Here is a 20,464-nt window from a genome sequence, read left to right as displayed (position 1 = left end):
AGTGGGTTTTTTCAAGGTGGGCCCACTTGTCAGTAGAAAGTGCAAAGTAATTGGAAAAAAACAAATTTTTATTCCGCGAATACTGACAAATATACAGTTTAAAAATAAAATAATACAAAGAAATTAATTCTGTCAGCATATTGTTTAGGTATGAGTAAGTTTACTTTTTATAACGCAATTTTTTCCTTTGTAAAAAAATATTCAAAATCACTGAATTCAGTACCAACTCTAGAATAATTGCTGGTATAATCTTATCGGAACTATAGAAAGAGCAAAGTAATTGTAAAAAAAAAAAAACTATATTTGAATTCGGCGAATACTAATAAATATACAGTTACGTACGAAAAAGATTAAATGCAATTCATAAAATTTGTTTATCATTTAAAGTAATGTCAAAATATAAAACAAAACTACTTTCAAAATTTACTTCAGATTGGCGGATCATATAAAATCATACTTTTAATTCACGGTTAAAAACATAACACATTTATAACATAAACTTCTTTAATGGATAGAAACAGATTTATACTTCTTATAAAATAACTTTAAAATCAATACTCAATAAAAACTCACCTGAATTAATATATAACAAATTAGATTCGCTGCTTTTTCACATAAACTTTTCCGCCATATTGTTTTGACTTGTGCTATCCCATAATCCCATGCGGTTGCTGCCACCTGATTGGTTGAATTGTGAAGTTGAATCAACTCTTTCGAAGAGATCTGAAAGAGTTGAACAGCAGTTGATCCAACTCGGATAAGTATAGCACACCTATGTTTTCGGACGGAGTTGTCTTCGGAGTTGAAGTTGAGGTTCAGTTGAAGGTTGAGTTGGACGAATTTCCTTAAGTGTAATATGGCCTTTAGTAAGTGAACAATATTAGATCAGAAAAACTTTTAGCTGGTTCTTTTTTTTTGTTTTTTACCACAATAAAGGACACACGACTTGCTCTTCCTCCATCTTTTTTATTTCTCTTTCACACATGACTCTTCCCAGCGCCATCTCTTGATCTTTTTTTAATTAATTTGGCGCGGGAACATACTCCCGACCTTGAAACCTTAAGGGTTTCAGACTAAATAAATGATAACATATAGAATCAAAGATATATAAAATACAAAATAAGCAATATATGGAAAACATTTAAATTCAACAATATTCACACAATCAAGTAAATTAGTAAAATATAACAAAATTTTAATTATCATTGATAGGCAATAGACAAATATCACGAACATTTCTTTTCAACAAATTGCCATTGGCCAACCTTATATTGACAACTCGTACTTTTTCATCTTTACCAAAAATAATTTCCGATATTCTTCCAGTCAACCATTTGGTACTAGGCATACTTTCGTCTTTAATCAAAACTAATGAACCTACTTTAACATTGTTTTTAGGAAACATCCACTTACCCCGTTGTTGCAAATGGGATAGATAATCTCGTTTCCAGAGCTTCCAAATTTGTTGACTGTATTTAGTAATTTTTTTCCATTTAGAAAGTTTATTTTCAGGAATGTCAACAATCTGAGGCTCAACAATGGAAGTTAAGGGGCGGCCTATTAAAAAATGTCCGGAGGACAAAATTTCAAAATTATCAAACTCGGAGGACAACGGAGTAAGTGGTCTTGAATTAAGAACACTTTCTATTTCCACAATTATTGTAACGAACTCTTCAAGAGTTAAATGAGAATTTCCGACTACACGCTTTAAATGATGCTTAAAGGATTTTACACCCGATTCCCAAATTCCGCCGAAATTTGGTGATTTCGGAGGTATAAATTTAAACTCAATTTCTTGACTGGAAAGAAATTTTGCTAAGATCTCATCTGGATACTTAACCATTCTATGTAGTTTTTTAAGTTCTACACTAGCACCAACGAAATTTTTTGCATTGTCACTAAACAATTTAGAGCATTTGCCGCGACGACCAAAAAAACGTTTTAAACATGCAATAAATGCTTCAGATGTAAGATCTGTTACGAATTCTAACTGAATGGCTTTAGTGCTCAGGCATATAAATATACACACGTATACTTTATTCAATTGTCCCTTACGTTGGTTTTTAAACTTTACATAGAACGGACCACAGAAATCGGTCCCCACATTCATAAAGGGAAAACTAGGGGTTACTCTTTCTTTTGGCAAATCTGCCATAATTTGATTCTCCAATACAGGTTTACTTTTATAACGAACAAGACATTCGTGTACAATTTTTCTACAAATGTTACGCCCATTCATTATCCAAAATTTTTGTCTTAAAAGATATAACAATGTATTAGAACCTACGTGTAAATAGATTAAATGATAATATCTTACAATAATCGAAGTAAGTGGGTGTTTATCTTGCAATACTATGGGATGTTTTTTATTCATACTTAAGTTAGAATTTTTTAATCTTCCACCCACTTTCAAAATAAAGTTATTATCCAAGAAACAATTTAAGGATCTCACCTTACTATTATATGAAACACTCTTACCTTCTTTGAGATTTTTTATTTCCTGCATAAAATGATCCTGTTGAACAATTTGAAGAACTTTTACCTCTGCTTTCCTTAGTTCTTCATGCGTAAGGTGTCCGATAATCCTATTATTACCTTTTACATTATTAATGAATCTAAGAATATAACACATAATACGAATAATAGTTATAAAATTATTACTAAGTTTGAGAATATCATCAATAATGGAATCATGATTAAGACAAGTAAAATTAAATTGAAAATCATCAATGTCATTATTTTTCTTTAGTTCGTCTGAAATGTCACCGATTGAAACTGACATCAGATCACCATTTGTTGAAAGATCAGTTTTGTCTCTCAAAAACTGAGGGCCATTCCACCACACATCGTTGCCAAGAAGAAATTCAGCAGAAGTACCCCTAGTCACAAAGTCTGCTGGATTGTTCTTGCCAGCACAATGCGACCAAGAATTGGTGTCAGTCAGTTTTTGTATCTCCGTAACTCTATTAGCTACGAAAGATTTCCATTTTTTACAGGATCCTTTAATCCAGTATAAAGCTATTTTTGAATCGGTGTACAAAAAAACATCCGATATTCGTTTTTGATCCATTATTTGTTTTACTTTGTTAGCCAATCGGGCTAACAATAAGGCACCTAGAAGTTCCAATCTCGGTAAAGTCATTTTTTTAAGGGCGCAACACGGCATTTAGATGTAAGCAATTTTACTTCTATGGTATTTTCTTTTAAAAATCTAACATAAATTGACGCGCCATAAGCTTTCGCACTCGCGTCGCAAAATCCATGTATCTCCAGTATTGCGTTTTCCTCATCAGAGCAAGAGTTCGGCACATATCGAGGAACCTTCGCATTTTTTAAAACAGGAATCTCAGAACACCACTGAACCCACTGCTCTTTGATGTTAAGTGGAAGTTCGTCGTCCCACGATATACCTTTTGACCACAATTCTTGCATTAAACACTTTATTCTTAACGTATATGGAACTAACAACCCTAGCGGATCGTATATTTTTCCTATCATTCTCATGAGCGATCGCTTAGTATTTTCTTGAAAGGGTATATCTGATATGTTCGGCATATCCAAAATGAAGTTATCGTCCTCTATGTTCCACGTCATCCCTAAAACTTTAGTTGGATGTGTTTCTATGTTGTTTGAATCACTTTGAAAACCTTCATTTTTCCACAGTTGCCTCAAAATGTCGCTGTTAGTCTTCCATTTTCGCAATACCATGCTAGCCTTTTTCATGATACTTAGAGATTCTTTAGAAACAGTTAGAGCTTCTTCCAAACTGTCCGCTCCCGAAATGAAATCATCTACGTAAAAGGATCGACGCAAACAGTCTGTAGTAAGGGGATACATGTCTTGAAATAACTTCAGGTGTTTCCTTATTGTCGCAGAAAGAAGAAACGGGCTGCTTGTTACACCGAAGAGCACTCGGCTGAATCTATAAGTTTGAAGAATTCCATCTTCCTTCCACAGGAATCTTACAGCGTCTCTATCTTTTTCAGAAAGTGATACCTGTAGGAAAGCTTTCTCAATATCGGCGATAAAGGCGATTTTGTTCAGCCTGAAGCTTATTAATATATCGAAAATCTTGGAATTAAGATTTTCTCCAACCCACAGGCAGTCATTCAGGCTTAAACATTTGAAATCCTTACTCGAACTCGCATCAAAAACTATGCGCAATTTTGTAGTCTGACTTTCCTCTCTGATAACCGGTTGATGTGGTAAATAATAGACAGCTCTATTGTTAGGTTTAGTTGCTTCAGTAACTTTTTCAATAATGTTCTGATTTTTATATTCAAGCAAAGTGTTCGAATATTCTAAGTGGAGATCAGAATCTCTTTGAAATCTTTTCATAAGTGAATTTAATCTTTTTTCCGCAACTTTAAAATTATCATTGAGCTCTCTCCAATCTCTTTTCCAAGGTAACTCTACCTCATACCGGTTATTTTTATACCTCACAGTTTTTTCAAAGGTTTCTAAGGATTTCTCTAACTCATTAAACCCAGGATCGTCCTTAATCCCTATTGATTTAAGTTCCCAAAATTTTTTAATATCGCTTTCTAAATCATTACAATCGTAAATTAGTCCACAATGAGTTTTTTGCGGATTCTCACATGCAGACCTTGAAACTGTACCTGTGGCTATATAGCCAAAGACAGAATTTTGTAATTTTAAATTCGTATCGGGAATTTCAATTTGTCCGAATTTTAATATTTCATAGAAAATCTCAGCTCCTAATAAAACATCGATCTTTCCAGGTTGGTAGAATTGAGGATCCGCTAAATTTACATTTTCGGGAATGCAGTTAATTGGAAATGCAATACGATTAGTTGGGATAGCATCCGATATGCTAGATACGCATAAAAACTCTAATGAAAAATTGAAACCAAATCCATTAGAAATCACTGCGTTTATTTTAGATTTTACATTTATTCTAGCATTACTTAACCCCGAAACCGTAAAAGAAACCTTTTCCTTTTTTATGCCCAATAAATCTGCCAACTCAGTTCTAATAACTCCCTTGATCTAATAAAGCTCGAACCTTTATTAATTCTCCACAACAATTTATTATGAATAAATTAGCGGTCGAAAGAAAAACAATTTTTTCATGATTCATTCTCTGCACAGATGTGGCAGAAAATGTGTTTTGATTATTTGAAGAATTGAAACTATCTGCATTTGGATTAAGTTTCGACGGCGCCAACATTTCCTGGGAGTTCGGAATCGAAAATGAATCACCAGTTGTTTTGACTTCATTATCGTTTTGTTTATAATTTTCAAAATGAAGCATCACGAAATGTTTTTTATGGCATTTTTGACAGCGATAATTAGATGAGCAATTTTTTACTGAATGCCGTTTTAAGCAATTAAAACAAAGATTGTTCTTTCTTACAAATTCGTATCTTTCATGCACGGAAAGAGAAATAAATTCGGGACATTTATATAATCCGTGTAATTCCTCTCGATTACATTTAATGCATCTTAAATGATTATTTTTCTCGTTTGTTGAAACCATACTCATAATTTTATTTTGCGAATTACGGTTTAATTTCCCTTCTTTCATTTTACTATTTTGAAGCGTTCTAGCTTGACCTTGTAGAAAGGAAAGTAATTGACTTAGTGTACCGAATTCGTCCGAATTCTTTAATTCTTCTTCCCACCAGTAACGAAGCGACTTATCAAATTTTTCAACAATTATGAAAACTATCATTGTTTCTGATAAATTTTCCACTTTATTTTCTAACACATCTAGCGATCTAACGCACTCGTTTGTTATGTCTATTGAATTCAAAATCGAACTAGCTGTTTCAGTGATATTCGGTTGATTCACAAGTTTTTTAATAATAGCATTTAATAGCTCACGTTTATTCGAATATCTTTCTTCTAATAATTTCCACGCGATATCGAAATTTGCGTCCGAAATGGAAATTGAATTTATTACCCTTATTGCTTCATCTTTACAACTACCTTTAAGATATTGCAATTTCATAGCGTTAGAAATGGATTTGTTTTCAATTACACTAGCTTTAAATATATCTTTGAACATTATCCAATTTTCGATTTTACCATTAAAGGTTGGAATCGAAAGAGTTGGTAATTTTATATCATTAATACTACCGCTTATTACAGGTGTAGTTAAATTCAAAGATTCGCCCTTGATTTCGGACAGTTGACGGTTAATCATTATTTTTAATTCATCGATAGAATCATCAATATTATCTTTTTCTTCCATATAACCATCTAAATCGTCCGAACTACAAGCTTCAAAAATTCCATTAAACACTAATTTTAAATCATTTGAAATTTCATTAGTTTTAGTTTCAAAAAGTTTTAATTGTATACTATCAACACTTTTTAACGTGGACGCAACTTTATCTTTATGCCGCGTTAAAGCGGATTTCAAAACTTTTTTTCTTATTTTTAATGCGTCCATTTTAAAATATGCAATTAAACTTTATAACAACAAATTCACCTAACTAATTATTTCAAATAAAGATTGGAAAGAGCTCACCGGGATTCCCCTTCAGGCTGACAACGGACCATCTGAACAATATTAGATCAGAAAAACTTTTAGCTGGTTCTTTTTTTTTTTTGTTTTTTACCACAATAAAGGACACACGACTTGCTCTTCCTCCATCTTTTTTATTTCTCTTTCACTTAATACACATGACTCTTCCCAGCGCCATCTCTTGATCTTTTTTTAATTAATTTGGCGCGGGAACAGTAAGTGATTGTGAAAAAACAGTGTTGTTGTTGTTGAACGTGGCTAAGTGGAATTTCCATCAGTAGAGATCAGCCAGCTCAATGGAACTAGGAAGAGTGGTCAGAAAAAAATATTATAATTACAGGACAGTAATTGGCAAGGAAATAGAAAAAAAACTAGTTAGCTTTTGACCAGTAAAAGTTCACTTAAATTCCAGCAATGCAATATAATTTGGCTATTTCACCAAGTCTCTGAGACTCTTTAACTAAACGTGGGCAAGTAAGAAGGCGGTCATGATGCCCACTTTGCCGATTTTTACAAAGTTTTGATGGGAGAAGACTATTCAGCTGATCTGCCTAACAGTTTGCTTCATTTTCAGGAAAGTCAGAATTAGTGTGTATTGATTTATCATGAAAACCTGAATGGCTGCTTTGAAGTCAACCAATATGAGTGCTTTAGAGAAGCGTTTTCCAAATGGCGTTCCGTTGAACCCTGGGATTCCGTAGAAGGCTCACATGGGTTCCGAGAATTTTAATTTCTTGGGAGTCATAATGCCAACTTATGGAGATTTTTGCAAATTTTTGATGGGAGAAGATTATTCTATTCAGTTGATCTGCCTAACAGTCCAGTTTGCTTTATTTTCTGGAAGATCAGAATTTGTGTATAGCGATGCATTTCGACAGACTGAGAGGCTTCTCTGAAGTCAACTAATATGGGTGGTTTAGGGCAGCGGTTTCCAAATGGTATTCTGTGGAACCCTGGGATCCCGTAGAAGGCTCGCATGGGTTCCAAGAGTTTAAATTCCCTTAACCAGTTAATAATTTTTAAAACCTTTATTATTTTTACATCCATACAAAAAACTATCATTTATTTGATAATTAGTTTTATGAAAGGATTTAAAAAATAACTATAAAAAAGAACTAGCAAAGTTTACTTTAAAAATATTTATTTTAATATGAATGCATGAAATAAATAATGAAAATGATATGCATTTATAAAAAAATGCCTCATTATTTCTTATCGAACTTTTCCATTCAATATAAAATGATCAAATCCTAAAATAAAGAATTATGTTTCTCTGATAATCATTCTCAGAATTTGTAACAGTTCTTTTTCGAAAGTTTTTTCAGTGTACTTTATTCGTTTTTAGCTTATGCATAAATCAAACCAATGGGAACTAGACTTACGGGTATGCCTAAGATCAGAAGGCTCAACTGTGTGGGATAAAACTTTAAAATTCTGAAAATTATTGCTTGGAAAACAATCGAAAAGAAAAGAGCAGAATAGGGAGATGGCTCTGGGCCACAAGGGACTGTCATGCAAGTAGAAGAAGATACACCAAACAGCCATCGCTGGGATTCGAACCCGGTTCACCTGATTGGAAAGCGAACGCATTATCCCCTGAGCCCCCACGACGCCGTTAAATAAGATTTTACTTTATATTTCATATAATATTTAAAATTTTGCTTTATATCCGTCATTGAACAGCCGACTCAATTTTTTGGATTCACGACTGCATTGAACTAGTTGAACATTATAATGTTCAACTCCATAACCTTGTAATTTTGAACTCAATCCAGTAGACAAGGGAACTCCTGGATCAAGTATTGAGAGAAATTTCTTTTTGATGGAACTAAAACGCATTTGCGTTAGTCCACGAGAACCTCCCACGGTTAGCCAGACTACAAGGGGACTCACACCCATGACCCGTCTACCACTAACGATATTTCACGTCAGCACAGCGATCGGTGCAAGCCGGATACGGAATTCGCATCGACCAGCCCTCACCAGGATTCGAACCCGGTTCCATTGGAAGGCAAACGCTCCATCACCTGAGTAATTGCGGCTCATTAAATAAGATTCAAATAATTTATATCTTGTTATTATTGCCTTTTTTCAATCGAAGATACTAATTTTATTTATGAAATAGGGGTTCCGCCGAAAGATTCTAAATCATTTAGGGTTCCTTATCCGTAATTGGGAACTGCTGCTTTAGAGAAACAGTTAATTTTTAAAATGAAATGTTCTAAAGCTAATGATTTCAGTATGAAATCAAGATTAACCGAGTCTCTATAAGCACTTATCCTATCTTTACAATATCCTATCCTATCTTATCCTTCTTATCCTATCTTTACAATAAAAATATTGGAAAAATTTTGTTTCAATTAAAACTTTATCATCACCTGAGATTATAAAGTTCTTCACTTTTGTTCTTATAGTGTGACGTAGGAGAGGAAAATTGCAAGTAAGTTCCAGAATTTTTATTTCATTAAAATAGGTAAATAAAATACATAAGCGTATAAATATTTTCTTTACAATGAAAAATTGAATCATACTAGAATTACTAACTTTGTTTCTTTTATGTTTTGATTATGTTTCTTTAAATGCTTAGTAAGGCAGGTTCCCTAATATATATATTTAAAAAGGAATATGTAAAAATAAGAATTTTTCAAAAGTGAGTAAATTTGATTTTGCGAATCTTGTATATGTGAGAGTAGATAAATCATGCGTAACGTTGTGACTACATAGTTGGCTGAAATGTTTCGTTTATTATGAATAATTTAATTTGAAGAAAAAATATTGGCAGATAATAGGATATAAAATTTGATTAAGGTTAAAAAGTTAATAAAAAATCAAAAGGTTAAAAAATTAAAAAAAAGGATAAAAGTTTCAAAAATTCTTTCGAAAAGGGGAGATTTATAGAATAGTTTGGCCGAAAACAGTTTTTTTTTCTTAGTTTAAAAATATTCTTTCAATGAAATGAAACATTAAGATAATCATTTTTACTAGCAAAAATACATATTCCTATGCAATTGTTCGTAAATTATGCAAAACTTAAAATTGAAATGAGCTATATTTCTAAGTGAATTATATAGACTTTCTTTTAGATCCTCATAAACAAATAAATTTCTAAAAAAAAGTTGATAAATTTCGAAAGAATGAAAAAAATGGGTAATCGATTTTAGTTTGGGCATCACAATTTAGTCCAATGTGGATTTAAGTAAATGCAGGTCAATCGATATCCCAAAACAACTATCTAAAGCATCACGGGTAGCAATAGAGGATTGGAAAATTGTGTCACCTTGGATTACAATTTGACACGGTAATTTTTTAATCAATTCTTGTTTATTTGTTTTTTTTTATATTGGGTAATAAACTATTTTTATGTCATGGTATTAGAAATATTTATTTTACTGCTTAATGAATGATTTAACAATATAAAAAAGATTAACTATCGAGCTTAAAAAAAGAAAATATCGCATTTTCAGTAATTAAAAAAAATTTAAATTAATAAATATAAATTTAAAAGCAAATATAGATAATTATAAAGATAATAAATGGTTATAAAATAATATTAAATAATTAATTGTGTGTGTGTCACCGCGTGTGTTTCTATTATGACTTAAGAAATTTCAATAATAACTTAACTAATACTGTTTGTGCTAGGATCCAGTAAATTGAGCAGTAAGTAAGAAAAGCAATTTTCGAACATAAATCTAAACAATCGTTCGCGTGCGATTACTGCCGATAAAGGGAAAAAAAACTTATGATATCAGCGTTATGCCGAGTTTCATTTAAACTGCAAACCACTCTGTTTTTTTTTTCAAGTACTTAAAATATAACATTCAAATCTCTTGTAAGCTAACAGCTTTGAGCAATGAGTTATAATGGAAACTTATTTTATGTTCTTAACACCTGAAAGACAACGTTAGTTTGGTTTCGTGGTTCGATCGAAATTCCACGATAGCGCGTGAATGGTCCTTATAACACTGTTTTTCGAAGGCTCTGTCGTAATACGAAATAATGCTTTTTTTTGCAAATCATACGCCATTTTCATAACTGCTATGAGTTTGAAAGTGTTACGAATGTTGGTTAAGTCTAGCTTAGCCTATTTAAAGCCAGCACTGCTTACGCTTATTTTGAAAATGGCACAAAACGTCAATATGGAGAGAAGCCATAATTTCGTCAAAAGAGGATTTGTGATATAATTTTTTAATATATAAAAACTTACTGCAACAAAACACACTGCAACAAAAACTTATGCTACATTTCCTGGGCTCATAAAAATTTGCAAAAACTGCAGTGATTTTGAAAATTTTCTTCGAGGTGGAAAAATATAGCCAATTTAGCGATATTTAAAAAAAATTAATAACTTTTAAAATATAATGTTTGTTTTTTCTAAAGCCCTTATAATTTTTCAAGGCAAGATTAAATATACAATTAAAAATCATCGCATTGATTTGAGACAATTAAACTATGGCCTTTTTAGTTTCCTTGGCGACAGAACTTAGAAAAACTGCTTTATAAGGAGGTTATGCTTCGGAATAAACCCTTCACGGTAAACTCTTTTTAAACTATTTAAAACACTAATTCAAATTTAATTTTTTTTTAACATAATAATTTGTTTTCGAAATTATTTTTTATGCATCAAATTTCGCGGAATAAACTGAAATTAAAAAAAATATTAGTTATTATTAACTTCTTAGTCATTTATTAGTATTTTAGATATAATTGTAAAATAAAGAGTCAATTATTTGAAAAACAATTGGGTGGATGAGATGACTCAGATAATCATGACTATCACGGTTCTGTTCATATTTTGTAATCCCGCTGTCAACAAAAGTGTTTTTTTCAAACACGGTTTTGGTTTTACTTCGCTTTATTAATTTGCGACACAAATTGTGCTCAATCTGTGGTTTTTATTTTTGGCAAAAATTTTAAAATATTTAAAATTATGTAATTTATCCCATCGACCTAAATAAACAGCTGCTTAAAATTATAATAAAACTCTTTCTTGTATTAACTAAGATAAGACATACGCCAGAAACGGAAAAAAAGCTTTGGTGGCTGATTCTGGATGTAAGACTGTATATGGTTTATCTTTTGACCTCATACAAAAAATCCCTTTAAGAAAGGACCGGCACACAGGATGCCGGTAATTCTTACCGTAAAATCCATTTTTAAAGGAACATATTGCGGAAAAAAATCGAATAAAACCGTAATTATTACAATAATACTTAACGCAAAATCACTTAATCATTCTTATTAAATAAATATTACTGTAAAAATTAAGCTAAAAATAGATTTTACAGAAATACTTGATTTTACTCTAATAGTTTACTCAATAGTTATAATAATAACGCACCTAAAGTGGTCGTACTTTATAAAGTAATTTGATCCTAAAGTTTAAATATATATATATATACATATATCACTTTGTATTTACCAATTATTCATGTTTTAAAATAAGAAAAAAACATTTTCAAGACCCACCCCTTCTTGTGTGATACTGTTTTGAAAAAGACCTGAAATAAAGATAATACAAAAAACGGTAGCAATAATGTCAGTGTTTCTCATTCACAAATCGTCATAGTCTGCAATTTATATTCCAGCAATTCATTGATATTGTTTCATTTGTTTTAAAAAAAATTGACTAATTATCAAAACACAGATGCAGAATATTAACCCTCGATATTGAATAAAAATTAATGAATATGTATAAAAAGAGAAAAAAAATGTGTTACAATTGTATTATTTTTATTATTATAGATATTATTATTATAAAACAAGATATTAAAAGAATATAATTACTAAATTTTGTATCAAATAAAAATGTGTTACAATAATAATGATAATTTACGAATGCATTTGTTATTTAATTAAAGCTTGAGCTCAATTAATGTTACTTGCAATTAGATTTAGCGCATATTGATTTTGTTTAAAATTTATTTATTGCAATATTTTCCTTCGTATGCAAAGTTAGTTTTAACTTACGTGTATTTATTTTCTGGACCTGTTTTATTTTGTAAGTCCTTTATTAATTATTATAAGTACAAAAGATATTTTTTGGTATTGCTAGTAATGCTGACTTACATACAAAGTTTGTTTGTTAAAAAATAAATATGACTTCTTGCAGGTTAAGTTCCATTTATCTCCGAGTTAGTTTCAGAAAATTTATATTATCAAGACATATTTTTCAACCAAAATATAAAGTAAGTAACTAGAAATTCGATTCTCTGTTTAAAACTTTCTCTAAAATTACTTCTATTACGATTACTATTGTCCAAATTTCATCCTATTGTTAAAGAATGATTCATACTTTTCTATGAAAATTATGAATCAAAATTGTTGAAGAAGGATTCATAATTTTCTATGAAAATTATGAATCAAAACTAAACAACAAATCTAAAATTTAATTGTAGTCAAAACTGTGACTTATTTAAAATAACGAAATATTGTTTACTATGGTATGTATAACCATAAGGCAACGCATACTTTATAGTTCCCTTAATTATAAAACGGAAATCTTAAAAGTAGTATTTCTGTAGTTTTCATATCACGTTTTGTGACTCACTTCAGTGAGTCACAAATAGGACTGGGCGATATTAGAAATTATATATCGTGATATATCGTCAGTTTTGCATCGCGATATAGCGATGTATCGCGATATAGTATTTTTGAATTTCATTTACTTTAAAGCACAGAAAGTCAGATTTCTATCAAGACTTCATACGCATATTGATTTAAATCAATTTATAAATTTGAAAATATATATGTTTTGCTTAAGAAAGATATTAAATAAATTGACTAAGATGTACAAATCTTACTTAAAATATTTATTGAAAAAATGTGTGTAGATACAGAATGAAATATTTGCACTTCTTTATCGTTTATAAGGTATAAGCAGTCTTAATTTAAGTTAACCCCTAAAACACCCTTAATGAAAAAAAATATTGTTATTAAACAAAAGCTGATTTTAAAATTTCAAAATATATTTTAATTAAAATAAAAGTTAGATTGACTAAAAGCCGAAGTTTAAAATTAAAAATGTTCGAATTTTAAACTAAAAAGTAAACATAAGATTTGTAATAATTTCTTAAAATTTTCGTTCTCTGAAAGATTTCTCAGTTTAAAAATAAAAAGGGAATTTTATAAAGATATCTAGCTGAAATTATTGAAAGAAAATTTAAAAAATTAAAAAAAAAGTTTGTTAAGAAATTCATTATACACTTAAAACAAAGTGTTAGAAATATTTTTTTTTTTTTAAAAAGAAACTTTTTTTAACAAATCAATATTTGCTTGTACTATTATGCGTAAATAATTACAGAATTATTAAGTTCGATCGTAATGTTCAAATTCTTAATGAAGAAGTAAACACAAGTTTTGTTATATTTTCTAAAAATGACCACGCAAATAACAAAAGATTTCTTAGTTTAAAAATAAAAAAATAAATAAAAGTGAAATTTATCAATATATTTACCTAACAGCATAGGAACAAAATTTAAAAAATAAGTTCGTTAAAAAATTATTTGTATGCTTAAAACAAAGAGCTAAATAAATTTTAGAAAAAAAATGCTTCTTAAACACTATTTTTATTATTATTTCATATAAATAATTCAATTAAATTAAATAATGACCGAATTATGAACGAAAAACAAAGTAAGGCAAAGTTTCGTAATTAAATTCTTAAAAATAAAAACAAAAGAATTGTGATATTCGGTAATATATTTAGCTAATTAACTAATAATATAAAACGAAAATTAAAAAAAAATAATGATTTTACTCTCTAATAAAACGAAGTAGTAATTGATAAAAAAAAAAGAGAAATGAATAAAATTCGCCAACTTTTCACATTCTTTTGAACAAATAAAGTTTATTGACTTATGTCCAAAAAATAAGTTTTGTTTTAACTTTATTTCTAAAAATAAAAACAACTCAAGATTTATAAATTTAAAATCAGTAATAGAAGCCCATTAAATTATTAGAAGTTTTATCCGAAAGGTTTTTAATAAATTAAAAGAAAGTAAAAAAATAACCTAACAAATTTATTTACTTTGTAATTCCTTATGGATGCCTTAAATTAGATTTCCGATAATTTTCACATTTAAAAATATAAAAAAAGTTTTGTCAGAAAATAAATAAAAAACTTACCTAATTAATGAAGAAACTTTTCTTTATAAATTCTTTTCAATAATAGATTGCGTTCAGAACAAGGTTACGACGGCGATCACGAAGTTAATCCCATTGAAAATAATCTACAAGAAACGATTTCAAATCGCGAAGGTGCGAAAACGAACATGTGATATAACGATATAAGGTCTCAAAAGTGATTCTGATTCTACCGCTCATCAGTCAAGGCCGTCTCAACATAACGAAACAATATCGTCTTCCACAGCGCGAGTTGGCATCGGAACGTAAGAGAAAGTCCTTGCGTGTATCGCTATATCGTTATATCGTCTTCTTCACTCGACGCTTAAATCAGATTTCTGATGCATCGCTTGGAATGAAAGTTGCTGTATCGGTTTGCCGATATAGGCGTTAAATCGATATGTCGCGATATATCGATTTATAGCCCAGTCCTAGTCACAAAGTATGTCACGTGACTCACTTCAGTTAGTCACATGAGATATGTTTTTTAAAAAAAACGTATGTTTTTTTAAAAAAACGTCAATTTAAATACATTACTAAAGTGCTTCGGTAAAAAATACCGAAATTTTTTTTTATTATCTTAAACTAGAACCAGAATAGAAAAAGGGTAAATTTTACCATGTTCTGATAATTTTGACCATACTTTTTTCTCAGTGTACACATAAAATATAGTACATGGTGTGACCAGGAGAAGAAAAAAAATACGCAGTTAAAATTTTTACAATAAACACTATAAAAAAATTATTTAACAATATTGAAAAAAAAAGCTTGTTTGACAAGTAACTAGGGAAAAAGTTTTTGCACTGCTACTCTAAAACAAAAGAAAAACCACCCACCCCTTTTAAAAAAATTGTTCACCTACACTTTTCTTTAAAAATTTTCTTCCATAAATTGATAGAACTTGGAGGCATATTTAATCTTGTTTCAAGAAAGTTATACACAGATTGCAAATCATTACAGTTCATTTAGCATTATTATGGAGCACAGTGCTTAAAATAAAAATAAAAAACCAACCAATTGTATACTCTACAATTATAAATTATTCCAACTGTTATACAATAAAATAATTAAAAATAATAAATGTGTACTAAAACTTATTTTTTGTACTGAATCTTGTTTGATAACCAACTTTGAAATTGTGAGCCGAATTTTTTCAATTATCTTTAAAAGTTCTCGAGATTCAACGAAAACGCAAAAAGTGGACCAAATTTCAGACATCTCGACGGATCAAACTAAAAGAACTCGACTGGTCAACTTTATTTCCCGAAATGCTACTACTCTTTATATTTTTGGGGTCAGAAATCTTAATAAATTCTCATAGAAAATACTCTTTTTTTGTGTCCTATTTCGTAATTTAAAATATCGCCTCTACTTATTAATCAGAATATATGAGGTCACCCTATCTGACCATTAAGGTTAAGATTCAGTCTTAGTATTTGAAAATCCGATCATAAGATCAAAAATTATTCAAATGTGTGAATATTTTTTTGCGCACTGTACATTTGTACCACACTTTCCGAGAAAGTTCTTTACTTAACTTTTTGTAAATATAATAAGTTATAACCTTTCTTTCTTCTTTAGAGTATTGAACTTTTCAGCTATATTGGAGGCTATATGGGGATGTGGCTTGGAATCAACCTTGTTTCTATTTTTGATCTTTCTGAAGCCATATTCTTATTATTTTACTTTCCTTTCAAACGCAAGAAAGTACAGCGATCAGAAATAAAGCCTCAACATAGACACATGAAGACACATGTATTTTAAATTTTTATTTTGTTGTTATCATTTGTTATTCAAACTATAGTAATTTCCTTAATGTATATTTTGAACAGTTTGTACTTTTTTATGTTGCTTTAAAATGTTACATTTTATAATTCAGCACACACCCTTCCGTCACCATGCTCTAAATAACTGGATTTTCACAAAGCGGGGTATTTAAAATTTTTCTGCTCCTTAGAGGGCAGCTGAAAAGGTTGAGAATCTATGATTTGAACAATTCTCGAATTAAGGAGAAATACGCCTGTATATAAAATATATAAAATTTAAAATGCAAAGGGTTTTAACTCTCTTCACTCTCTTCACGACTGCTCTCTTCACTAAGTTATTGAAACCATATTTCCCGACTGGGCTACCTCCCACAGTTTGAGGTTCAGAAAGCAAAACCCATCGGAAAAAGAGTTTTGTTTGTTCAGGGAAAACACGTATCTATGTTTGACTTCGTAACTTAAATTATCATGTGTACTAATTAGAATATTTAAGTTTAAGCCTACGAATCATTAAAACTGAATATTAATTCGTGAAAATAAAATCATTAGCTCAAAACTTATTCAAAAAGTTCAGTTTATACATTTCTTGCATCTCTGTTAAGAAATGAATAAGTTTTTCACTACGAAATTGAAATAATAAATTAATTTAAAATGTAGATGACTTTTTTCCATAGTAGGACATTTGTACCAAAATTAGCGCATTTGTTTGCATCATCAATATTTTGAAAGCATTTTATTCTTACAACTGAAATTTTTTGTTTTAAATTTAGTTTCGTTCATACGATTTGCTGCTCCGTTGCAATTTTTTCTCAGTGAGTTTTTGTACATACGATGTTTTGTCCCAGGAAAATTTCAACACTAATAAATGTCGTTCTTCATCTCTGAAGATTCTTTGCTTGACATGAAAATGTGTGTGATACAAAAAAGAAATCCATTTTGAAGCTGCAAAAGTAGTAACAATTGAATCGGCTTCAATTGATATAGCAAACACATCTGCTTGAAAGATTAAATGAAGAAAACCAAAACTGTCTCAGTAAAATCGAATTCAACGACTACTGACAGAGCATATTCTCTGCGTATCAAAATATCCCATCTGCCTTCTTTATTTTAAGTGACATTCAGACATATTTTAATCATGATGTTGAATACAATACAATACTATGTTTATCTACTTTTGTTTTACTAAAAGCTCTTTTTTTATACAATTCTCTCTTTGTCAGGTGGATCGGAAATCATTGATTTATCCAAAATATATGCAATTTTTAGAAAGATCACTGATATTTAGTAGTTCTATCATTTTCAAAGGGTAATGAATTCGTCTCTTAAAGGGTACAATCAAGGTGTTCCGCGAGGAAATCCTTTAATTTACACTTTTTAAATCTGTCAAAAAAAAAAACTCAGATACGAATTCTAAAATTGAAATCCTTATCGATATTTAGCGTATTACTTGTGAGGCATATTTCATCTGAACCTGTTAAATTCGTGTCCATTTCCACGAGAAGGGATTGCCGGAGCTTCTTTCTCTGATATCCGGGACAACTCTGGTATCCTCTTAGTCTTTATGAAGAACTGTCACTTGAACATTTTTTTCCCATGTCCTGCCATTTGTGCCTTGTTGCTACAGATTAGTGACTATCCACTAGATATTTATTCGGATATTTGCCTTGATATATCTGGAACAGTGTATAGGTTCTTCGGTCCTATATAATGTCTTATTGATTTATTCTCCATGTAACGCGACAACCAACCTGTTCGAGACAGGGAGAAATTGTCAGACGAAATTAAGAAGCATTTGCAAGTTTCATTAAACATTAAAACTGGTTTTGAAAGAATTTGATTACGTTTTTATTTTTCCTAGCTTGATTATCAATTTTCGACCACTGTTTTCCTTTTTAATGTTTGACAAGGATAGTAAAAATTAGTATTACGGAACTCGTATAAAGTACATTATCCAGTTAAGGACTCTTCTACTTTGTCAAAAAGTTAGGATGAAATTACAGTAAACAAAAATAAAAAATACCGGAACATGTCACGAAACAACAAATTTGATCTACCGTACTTCTTACAGTTATAATTATCCTAAAATCACTCACTCATTCTTATTAAATAAACATTACAGTTAAATCTACACTATAATATTTCACTGTAGAAAATTTATTTTACGGATGATGCACCCTAAGTGCCGGTACTTTATACAGTCCGAATTTCTTACAATGCTCTTTTAAAGCCTTCAAAAATATATAAAAATAAAAATCAAATCAAATCTTATATATCGTGTTTTATATTTTATCATTTAGACAGTTTTGTTACACATAAATATAATTGTAAATAATATTAAATTCCAAATAATAACCAAATTTGAATTTTTATATTTAGCACCAAACCATTTTTTTCAGAATTCTTTCTCCATGATAATCAAAAATTAGATTTTCTTTAAATCTTGAAGGATATTTTTTGTCCCATTAGATTTGTAATAGGAAACATTAGTTTAAAAGTTTGTGATGATCGAAACTTATTAAAATATCTGTTGGCCAAAAAGTACAAATTAATTAATTGTCTTCTGGTACAAATTTCAAAAATTAAATGTAATTTAAATCAATTTAATAACTTTCTTACATCTGCTTTTGCAAATTTTGACGATTGCTTCATATTTTTTTTCAAGAAAAGCTCTAACCAGTTGGACTTACGCTCACTTATATCTGAACGAATAAACATAGATGTCTGAAGTATTCTTTATGATAATTCACCATTCTCAAAATATCTGTTTCTATGTTGAACCATACTCACTTAAAATGAACGAGTGAAAATAACTCAACTTGAGTGCTATTTAACTCTTTTATCTAGAAAAAAGCGGCCTTCTCTTCTTGAGTTAAAATCACTTAAGAAAATTTCAAATTCACTAAAAATTTCACTCAAACTTGAATTATTTTCTCTCGTGTTTGAGTAATTTTCAGTATTACTTGAGTGATTTTAACTCGTGTTTGAGCGATTTTCAGTATTACTTGAGTGGATCGTTTTCACTCAAACTTGAGTGATTTTCACTCGAGTTTTAGTGATTATATGTATTACTTGACTGAGTCCTTTTAACTTGAATTTGTGTGAATTTCAATGATTTTTTATGCATCATTTAAGTGAATATATTTTAATCATACTGTTCAATTGTTCATGGCTGAAAGCCGTTATATAGCAAGACGGAAAAGAGAAAAAACTGGTACGTAAGACATTTCATTCCTGCATTGTTTTTGAAAAACTGCTTCTTTTCTATGATAAAGTAGATATTGTTGAATAGTTTAATAAAAGAAAAAGTAAACTCATCTCAAAAACTATCTATAACCGAAAAGGTTTTACTACAAGCCTTTCATCTTTTCCGATTCAATTTCACCCCTGCAATTGTTCAATGTGAACCATCCATCGAAGTACGCGTTACCGGATCGAAGTGGGCGTTACTGCGTGTTCAAATCACGTCCGGAGGTCACCAATGTGGAGGGAGGAGTTATCGACAAATTGGCACTGTCACACTGCCAACTTTCATCTATCAAAAGGTACCTCATGATCAAATCAAGTAAGCCTGCATTATGCACCAGGGAATTCATTTAGATTTATTATCGTTTGCTTTTTAAAATAAAACGATAGAAATTCCAGCTTATCGCTCGCACACAATTAAATAATAAATAAATCACTCTAGAAGCACTCAAATATTGCTTAAATAAATAACACTCAAGTTTGAGTAAACGCAAAGCAAAAATTTCGCTCAAATAAGAGTGTAGTTCACTCTGAAGTTGAGTTTAAAAAATTTAACTCTTTTTTGAGGAGGGGAAATAACTCTTTCATTTTAAGAGAGCATGCTTGGAGCCTGAACCATAATACTTGTGAAGTTACTGCGTCTTTAAGGCGGATTGATATATTTAGTTTTAGCATCGTGTATTTAATTTCAAAGTGCTCAATACGGAAGAATGTGGCGCCAAAAAATGGTTGACAGAAATAAGTTTGCAAAAAATATGAGCGGCATTGCGGTTAAAATCATTCCGTAACTTCAAACCCCGTATAATATATTTTTTGCTTGATAATATTAAACCATATT

At 30.2% G+C, this 20,464-nt stretch overlaps 1 protein-coding gene across 1 annotated transcript in view; it reads left to right on the top strand.

Annotated features, from left to right (window-relative positions):
* LOC107451803 (uncharacterized) overlaps nucleotides 1–16,427 on the top strand; it is a 62,266-nt gene extending 45,839 nt beyond the window's left edge. The window contains exons 11-13 of the mRNA XM_087162607.1: nucleotides 8,908–8,933; nucleotides 12,606–12,681; nucleotides 16,199–16,427. Coding sequence (XP_087018733.1) covers nucleotides 8,908–8,933; nucleotides 12,606–12,681; nucleotides 16,199–16,381 — 285 coding nt within the window. The 3' untranslated portion in view covers nucleotides 16,382–16,427. The remainder of the gene's footprint in view (nucleotides 1–8,907; nucleotides 8,934–12,605; nucleotides 12,682–16,198) is intronic.
* The last annotated feature ends 4,037 nt before the right edge of the window (nucleotides 16,428–20,464 follow it).

The sequence above is a fragment of the Parasteatoda tepidariorum genome, chromosome 5 (genome assembly GCF_982258835.1).
Source record: "Parasteatoda tepidariorum strain Cologne lab strain chromosome 5, Ptep-v5.0, whole genome shotgun sequence".
In the NCBI taxonomy this organism is placed as follows: domain Eukaryota; kingdom Metazoa; phylum Arthropoda; class Arachnida; order Araneae; family Theridiidae; genus Parasteatoda; species Parasteatoda tepidariorum.
Note: the sequence above shows the minus strand (reverse complement) of the source record. Positions and strands in the feature narration are given on the sequence as shown.